Raw genomic sequence first — 9,376 nt, 5'->3', positions numbered from 1 at the left:
CATGTAAGCCATGCTAAAATATATCACATAACGCTCTTGGGGAAGAGGGGCTGACATTTTGATAAGCTTCAAATAATAACAGAGTCAGACAATACAAGAGGAGGAAGGGTTACTTAATAAGTGAATAGCCCCATATGGTAGTTAGTAATAAGGGCTTTTTCAGATGCTATTTAAAGAAAGTCATGGAACACGATTGATCAACTAATGAACCAATTGATAATTGCTGTATAACCAGCAACCTAAGTATGAGTATAGAGTATAGCTCATATTGTAGAAAAGAAACTGATTCGAATTAAAATTACGAAATCTCGTCCTAAATTGTTCAACTTGCTTATTTTAAATTACTCTAGCATGCATAGAGATCGCCTCTAGGTACCGAAGTGGTCTTTCTGTATTTTGGAAGAATGCTCTTTTCCTGTTAAGGTTAATTATACTTCTTTTGCTTTTGGTCTTCCTACTTCTAACTTCTATCTACGCTACCAACAACCTGGATCGACACAAATGAAGAAAAATCCATCTAAGAGCTTCCGATCGCCCGAACTTCCATTTGTTGCAAGAAAAGACCTTTCAGGCGACATCTATGGGAATATATCATAGATCACAATCGACCGGTACGACCAGAGGATTAATTAAGTTGGTAAGCAAGTAAAAGAACTTATGCGGAGCCTTATTAGCTTCGTGATGCAGTTCTTCAATTGTGTTGCTCGGGATATTACTATCTGAAACATAAAAATTATTAACATAACCTCAAAAAATCAAAAAACCATTCATTTTCAGCTTCAGTTTTTTATTAGAAACATCTAGCAACCCCAAAAAGCACACGGCATGGAAAAATCAGTATATACTGTCTTGAGACTGGCGTGACTCTAGCTTCTAATCAGATTCGGCAACATCCAGTACTAAGCTAGAGTCATACTAGCCTGAGACATCATTTAATGACTTGTTCACACCATGTGCCTTTCAAAAACTCACTATAAAAACTCTGAAGCATTACACAGCACATATCTAATCTACAAACTCCAAAAAAATCCCTTTAATTTCTCCCATTTCTAGGTTTGCAGCTAATATCAATTCTCTTAACCATTTCCTTAAATTTAGCAACACGATATGATCCCGAAATGCATGGATTACCACGCAAATCAACATACTTTAAGTACCTCATATTATCAAACGTTTTAGAACTTAATTCCTGAATTTTATTACGACTCAACCAAATGTACTCAATATACTTGTTGTTCTTAAAATGATTTTCATTTAATACCCGAATGTTGTTGTTGCCAAGCGATACATTACGTAGTTCTATTAAATTATCGAATATGCCTTCATAAATGTAATCAATTTGATTCTCCTTCATGTTGATGCTTCTTAAATTTTCAAGCGTTTCAAATGTTCGTTCCTCGACATATGTCAATTCATTACCATATAAATGGATGTGCTGTAGATGAATTAAGTCTTTAAATGTATCGTATGGAATGTGCCTTAATTGATTTTGTTGAAGACCAACGAATTGAAGCTTGTCAAGTCGCTCAAAGTTTTCACGTTTGACGGCTCGCAATAAGCAGTCAAAGACTTCGTATGCGACGAGATTTGGAAAGACATTATAGACTTTTATTGGCAGGTATGCAATCTTCTTATTGCGCTCGAATGAAATTGCTTCGGTCGTTTCCGTTCGCTTTGCTGATATCATAAAGTCTTGTGAATAAATTGTCTCATTTTGAAGGACATTAAAGGTACAATATCTCATGCTAAGTATTGTCCAGACATTTTGACTAAAATATCCGCGAATGTACTTTTGTTGACTGACTGTTTTATCACAGAATGCAATTAGGATGATAAGCACTATCAAATGATTCACTCTGTTGAGGTAGAACAAAAAAATGCAAAATTTTGGCATTAAAATACACTTGACACCAGAGCCTACTCCAGTCGACTTTTCCATACAAAATCCAAGTCGACTTCGAGTTCTGCTTGACACAAAATTTTTAAACTCACAATCTCATCTTGCTACGACTATGAATCCACACACCAAAAATATATGATTTCGACACTCCTAGAACTTATCAAGAACTGAGACTTTCAATGTCATATACTCTCTATTTATTCACAAATGTATTAAATTAATTGATTTGCGTTTGTTAAAAATGATTTGGAATATGGAACTATGTGGACTAGCTGATATAGAATGTTTTAGAATTAAGGGGTTTGGACTATGGGAAGGATTGAGGTTATGATTCAATTTTGTGGCTGGAAACTATTGAGATTTGAGGGATATACATAGATTTTGTTTTAAACGAGGTCAGATGATTATTCTCTAATCCCAAACAGCACATGGTGTTCAAAAGGACATCGCTGAGTCTCCGTATAAACAGTAAGACAAGAAGATGCCTTGACAGCACTATGACGGCAGATTTTAGTTCGTTTTCACAGCTGAAAATATAATTCGACGCATTGTGCCGCTCGTGGTAGTTTGATTAGCATTCAGTCTTGAGATTGATAATTTCTTGAATTTCAAACACAGACTTAAATCTTTGTTCATTCTATGGCTTTACTCTAGGCGCCTATTATATGAAGTCATACGTCGATATAGATTTCAGCCTAATGATGCTGATCATTCAGGAAGTAATGGGTAGGAGAGCTGGTTATTCAAACCTACGCACACCCAAATTTCCTGACTAAACATTTGCTGATTCTTCACATATAATTCTGATTCATTTTGCAGCACACTCATTTGCTTGTAAATCACAACAAACAGATAACCAACCCATGATTCTATTCTGAACTTATAATCATTCATACTTTTGCAATTCTTTTGTGAATCATCATTTTTGAGCTAAAACACACAGAAACATTCTAAAATGATCATTTTAGTAGATTCATATGCGAATATGCTTCATGCAACATCTATGATCGTCTATAAACTTGACATTTATGTATATTGGGAATATTCCATGAGTTGACATTGTATTAGGACTCATAAATTCTCTTCTTTGAAGTTTGCCTACAATCATAAAAACTTTTATTGGACTTTATTGATTTTATTGCGATTAGTTAAGATTTTGATCTATAAATAAATGGAGTAATTTTTTCGGGTGCCTAAATGACTAAAGTGCTGACAAGGTCAGACAGTATATTGAGTTTGGAAATTTCCACGATGAATTGTTGTTTTTAGATTGTCATCATTTAGTTTTAGAAAGTTTAAACATGAAGTAGTCTTGAAGAGTTGGTCAGAAGGACATCAAGCGAGAAGTATAGATGTTTAAATATGGGTGGATAGGTCAAACAGTTAGAATAGTGGAAAAGTGTTGTTGCTGGATGAGAGACACAAGCTTGCTATACTCCTTCTGATTGGAATCCACAAGGGAAAAGGCGTCCTGCCACACCAAGAACCATACATGGCGTAGGACAGTAATGAAGAAATGCCAGTTTGATGTCAAAACTGAGGATTTGTACAAACTTTCTGATTCGACCTGCAATGGAGTCAGATGGAAGGCATTTTGTATTAATCTTGGCTGCATGGTTGGAGCATGGTTCCAGTAAGTAAATAAGTAGTCTTAATATCGATTGATTAAGACCAAAGTTGAAGTTGTTGATCAGAGATACAGAGGTGTAGATCGCAGTGCCCTTTCGTCATCGACTATTCTATTCTGTATGTCAGAGCAGGAGGTCATCTTAGACAGGGAATAAGATGAAAATTCCGTTCAAAAACCCGCATTATGCCACAAAATCCACAAACAATAACCACAAATTTACACAATTCGTTCACCATAATCCCTCAAATAAAAGCAAGCCTAAGCCATAAATTACCCAAAAACAGCAAAGAATCCACATCAATAAATTTTAAAAAAGCAAACTTTGAACAAGATTCTCGAAGAAAACACGTAAAAAAGAAATAAAAAGAAAAAATTTTGTGTCTTAACAGCCATAATTCTATTTATTAAATTAAGATCGAAGGGAAGAGCTTGTGTGTACTAAACTCATAAAGTATGTTTGTATGCAGTATATGCTTCATATTTGCAGAAAGAGAAATAATAACGTAAGCAATAAAAAAGGACAATAAAATAAAATTGTCTCAATTTGTAATGTGCAAAAATAAGAAAAAAAATGCTTTTGTAAATAACTTAGAAGGAATAAAAAAGACCTGAGCCAACAGATTCATAAGCAAACCTCATGATCGGAATTTATTATTTTAAAAATCAAGCTTTATGATGCAGAGAAATAGAGAATAGAAAAAAAGGACACAAACAAAATTCTTTGCCAATTTTCATGCATTTTCTTTGATTCTATTAAGAGTAGAAGGAACGAATTATTTTCGGTCATTTTTCTGCTTGTGGTTTTCTGAGATTCATAATAATTTTCCTTACTTTCAATTGATTTCATCATTTTATTGTGTGCTGAATTTATTAGATGTTAGTAGCAGTAAGATTGTCAGTTTAGACCAGTGGTGGGCAACCTTTTAATTTTAGTGGTCAAAATCTTTGATCGAAACCACATACGGCATACTAACATGGCAATTCCAACATTTTTTGGAGGCAAACTAGCCTAGAGTGCATCGGCAAACAGATTGTCCAATTCTACTACTCAAATGATTCTTGAAGTTCACTAAATTCTCAGTTATGGCTGTTGATCCAATTGAGGTCAGAGTTTTGAACCTAATAAGAACAGACTACGACTAAGTTGACCGAATGTCTAGTTATAAACCAGTGCTAAGTTGGTTAATATTAGTTGTACAATTATTAGTGAGAGGAAGATTTCTTGAGGTCTTGGCTTCTGTGAATTTTTTGAGATCGAGATCGAGTCATCTTCAAGGGAATTCTTCAACGTTTTGACACCCACAAGCCTTTAGTGACAATTATCTATCCAGTACATAATCCATCTATCAACATCCTTAAAATTCCACCAAAACTACAATCCTAACCAAAAAAATGCGCCCAAATCCTCCCCATTCACACAAATCTCTCATAAACATTTACAATTCCAATACTTTTTCTTTCTATTCCTGACTGCAGATAGGAGGGGATTATGCATTAATCACATAAAAGAAGATTTTATTATGTCTATCCTTGACACATCTCTTTCCTTCTACAAACTTGAAAGAAAGAAAAAAATGAATTCTTTTTTGGCCAAGAAACAAGGAAGGAAAGGCAATGGAAATAGGAAAGAAGTTATCAGGAAATATTTGACGTAATTCAGCGAATAACCCAGTTTTTATTTTCAGTTTCTATTTGCTTTAGATGGAAAAAATAAGAAAAGAAAGCTGTCTACACAATCGGCATCAATTGTTTCCATCACCACAGCTACTGCCTAACTTCACCCCCCTACAATTCACGTTTTTTTCGTGCCTGTATTGACATTTGATGTATTATTTAATTTTAAATAAATGTTTACTTCACAATGCAGGAGCTGCCTGTACGGATTGAGGAAGGAATTGTATTGTTACACCTATAAAAATGGCATTTATGATTATCGTGAATTGCTTTCTCTCTCACACACTCATTTCTTTTTTTTTATTTTTGTTGTGAATCAGCTACAGAACAATATTCAGTATAATTTTCCTTCCGCTTATTTTTTTTCGCGCGTCGACTTTTTTTATTTTTGCTTGAATGTTATTTTTTTCGGATGATACAGAATAAAAGTGGAAAAATCCTTGAAGCGTGGATTGTAAGGTACTTGGGGAATAAGGCGCATTTAGGTATTAAATTGAAATGGTGGAAATCTAGGACTTTAGCTGAGCTGAACAATTTCTCTCTCATGAAACTGCATTTTCCGAACAAACGAAGAACATGCTCATAAAATTGTCATTAAAACCCTTGAAGCCATGGTTTGAAGACTGTCGTATAAGCAGTAATCTGATTGTCTAAAGTCCCGAAGATAACAATGGCTAGAAATGATCGAAAATCTGGGCCAAGTCTAACATGAGACTACGGTAAGTCTATCTTAGGTCAGCGTAAGTCTGGCCGATATCTGGATTCGATAAAATCCACTAGATTCATTGAAATTCGATGCTTTAAGGACTCTCTTACTTCACTGGCTCTATCATTGGTTGCCCTTTGTCAATTGCCAATAGCTATTCCAAAATTGTACCAATCAACAGCCTCCTTCCTTGTTTTTGTTCAAATAAAAGCATTTAAATTGTCCAACAAAGGTAAAATTTGCGATGGAATAGACAATAAACCTGAGTGGACCGAAACAAGTTTGAGCTGGTCATCATCTGGACATTAACTAGCCATCAACTAATTGTGATTTTTTTTTTGTCCACTCGGGAAATTGAAGCGACACGATCTGCATGTTCTAGTTTTGATTCTTTTAGTGTCATTAAGCATTCATGCATTAATTTATCTATCCTAGCATCTTCCCCATAATTTAAATCATTCATCCAGTACCGTCCCTCAATCACACTTCATCATGCCAACATAATCCTTCAATCCTTGTAATTTTTCAAGTCCAAACAGCCATCACATTCCAATCAAAAACCCAAAAGTGCATGAATAAAAAAAATCACAAAATTATCCTTCAATATTCACGCTAAATATGCCTGTACAAGAGACAGGCTGGGAGGTGAGGTAATAATATAAAAAAATAACTGGCGCGCAAAATTAAATGGCACCTAATTGAATTTTTCCTGCAAATTGTACCAGCCATTGTAAGATATGTTAATGTTATTTTTATAATACAGCAGAATGTATATATAAATGTACAGCAAATTACTAGCACAGCAAAAATCGAAATAATGCACAAAAAAATATAAAAAAAATTCAGAAATATTAACATCTAAATGACAGTTTAATAACAAATGGCACAACGAATGGAATCGAAAAAAATTTCATTTTTTTGTCGAAAGTGAAAATTAGAAATAAAATTCGGTAAAAATTGTGCCTGCTTTATACTTCAACTTAAAATCAATTCCCTTCCTATCTACTAAATAATAATAATAAAATACACATATTTAAATATGAAAAAATAAAAGAAGTAGAATTGGAAATAAAAAATCGATGTTTACACGTAAATTTCATACCTGCCTGCCTTATTTTCCTGCCAAAAAAACATCTTTAATTTTTCTTTCTCACTCACTCGATGTTTTTTTCACATTTTTCAATGCAATTTTTTCTTTTTTGGGAGGGAATTGAAATGTGACGATACTTGTGATGTTTTGATGTCAGTCTGTCTATGAATTGAGATTCATAATATTAAGTTCGATCTAGCTTTGACTGAGACATACATTGGTTGCCACTATTTTGCCTACATGTTGCCTCTATGTTGCCACTATGTTGCCTCCATGTTGCCACTATGTTGCCTTCATGTTGCCACTATGTTGCCTCCATGTTGCCACTATGTTGCCTCCATGTTGTCACTATGTTGCCTGAATGTTGCCACTATATTGCCTACATGTTGCCACTATGTTGCCTCCATGTTGCCACTATGTTGCCTCCATGTTGCCACTATGTTGCCTTCATGTTGCCACTATGTTGCCTCCATGTTGCCACTATGTTGCCTCCATGTTGCAACTATTTTGCCTACATGTTGCCACTATATTGCCTCCATGTTTCCACTATGTTGCCTCCATGTTGCCACTATGTTGCCTTCATGTTGCCACTATGTTATCCCATGTTGCCACCATGCACATTGAAACCTTGGTTCTTAGCGAATTGGTTATCATTTAATAAACTGAAGTTTCAACAGATGTGTCAGCTTGATACTCAGTATCAGCTAATTGTCTAAGAACGAGCCTACTAATCAAGTTCAGATTTTAGGGAAGGGATGATTCCGTTACTAACCCCTGGATTGCAGCATCAATGACAACTGCTTTAACCTCAATTCCTTTAAAAAAGCGCATCCACCAACCATTCTGTAACATAACTCCCCAACTTCCCATCCATATCATTTCAGAATTGATAATTTTCTTCTTTTTTTATTCGTTGTACTTACCTTCACTCCATACAGTGAGGAATATAGTTGTAGCTAGTACATTGCTGTTCACAGAAGGTGAAATGTCTTCCATTTCTCACTGAATAAATTTTGTTTTTATTTTGACTTAAATATCTATTTATTTCCCATTCCTCCCTTCTCTCACATCCATCGACCATGCCACAGCAACAGCGACATAAAGCATGAAAAAAAAACGAGGAACTTTCAATTCGCGAGAAAACAGATTAAGTGGCGTGCAAATATCTTGTTATGAATGACAAGTATAAGAACCTTAATGTGATTCTCTGCTCTTCTTCCTCCCCACCATTCAATCTCCGTTTATACTTTTTTTTTCCTCTTGACTCTTTTTCGATTCAATTCCATTTTTTGCTTTCTTGTTCTGGATGTGAAAAATGCGAATTCAATTGAAAAGTGCTTTTTTTTGAGTATGCAAAAAAGGAATGCTTTAGACAACATATTTTTTTTTTGTAAATACCGAATTGAATAGGAGGATTTAACACAAGTAAATGCACAAGACTGACATTATCATCAGCGCCACTTCAGAGATGCAATTCACTTCAATTTTATTCATTCTTCTTGTTGTTCTTGGCATTTTTTTGGTTGCTTTTTCACGATTTTGAGAGTTTTACTGTTGGTTTTTGGGATAACAGAAGATGAGGAGGGATTGGAGATGCTTTTTTGGGGGAAGGGATTTGTTAAAATTTTTGGTTGTGAATGTTGGAATTGTAAACAAGGTTTCAGAGGAATTGAATCAAATTGTGTAAATTTTCTTGTATTATTTTCAGATTCTTTAATATGGCAATTTAGTTGGGAAGTCGGCGTAGAAACTGCCAAAAAATTGGATTCAGATCGACTTGAATCGAGTTTGACGCCAGATTTCATCAAATCTGACTTGACGCCAAAGTTAATCTGGCCAGAATCTTGATTTTCAGCCTTACAACGTCGAATACCTTCAGGTTAATGTTTAAAGTCTGGCTAGATTGGCATAAATTAAAATGTTGTTGACTTGGCAGTCAAACTGGCTATTTAATTAGTGTCTTCCATGCAAATAACAAACAACTGCAAACGACAGTCAAGCTAACAGAGTAATTACAATTGAACAACGCCAGCTTAGCTGTTGTAGCTACTTGGATGCCATATAGAAGCCACTGCTAAGCAATCGATGATTGGTTTTCATTCCAATGTCCACTTGAGACAATCCAACTACGAGTAGACAAAAATAATTAAGAACTGTAAACTGACTAATTCTAACGTATTTTGAACTTGGAAGAAAGCTGTCGATAGAGATAGTATTGCGCTTGGTATCGGAAATTGGCAAGTGGAAGCCAGGATTAGAGCCAACTTCAAGCGACTCTTAAGTATCGTATTTTCGACCACTCATGAACATTTGATGCATTCTATTAGAAATCAAAGCTATGTTCTAACAAAAGACAGAACCATAAAGATTACAAAA

At 34.8% G+C, this 9,376-nt stretch overlaps 1 protein-coding gene across 1 annotated transcript; it reads right to left on the bottom strand.

Moving 5' to 3' along the window:
• Positions 1 to 770: 770 nt before the first annotated feature.
• LOC139086205 (leucine-rich repeat-containing protein 15-like) lies at positions 771 to 2,056 on the bottom strand. The gene is made up of 2 exons (XM_070634584.1): positions 1,993 to 2,056; positions 771 to 1,856 (listed from the first exon to the last, which is right to left on the bottom strand). The coding sequence occupies exons 1-2, from the start codon at positions 1,998 to 2,000 to the stop codon at positions 1,034 to 1,036; spliced, it is 831 nt and encodes a 276-aa protein (XP_070490685.1). The 5' UTR covers positions 2,001 to 2,056; the 3' UTR covers positions 771 to 1,033.
• Positions 2,057 to 9,376: the final 7,320 nt, after the last annotated feature.

Source organism: Chironomus tepperi, unplaced genomic scaffold (genome assembly GCF_022539635.2).
Source record: "Chironomus tepperi strain 1889 unplaced genomic scaffold, CSIRO-AGI_Ctep_v1 contig_85, whole genome shotgun sequence".
NCBI classification, from domain to species: Eukaryota; Metazoa; Arthropoda; class Insecta; order Diptera; family Chironomidae; genus Chironomus; species Chironomus tepperi.
The sequence above is the reverse complement of the archived record's forward strand: the minus strand, read 5'-3'. Positions and strand labels throughout refer to the sequence as shown.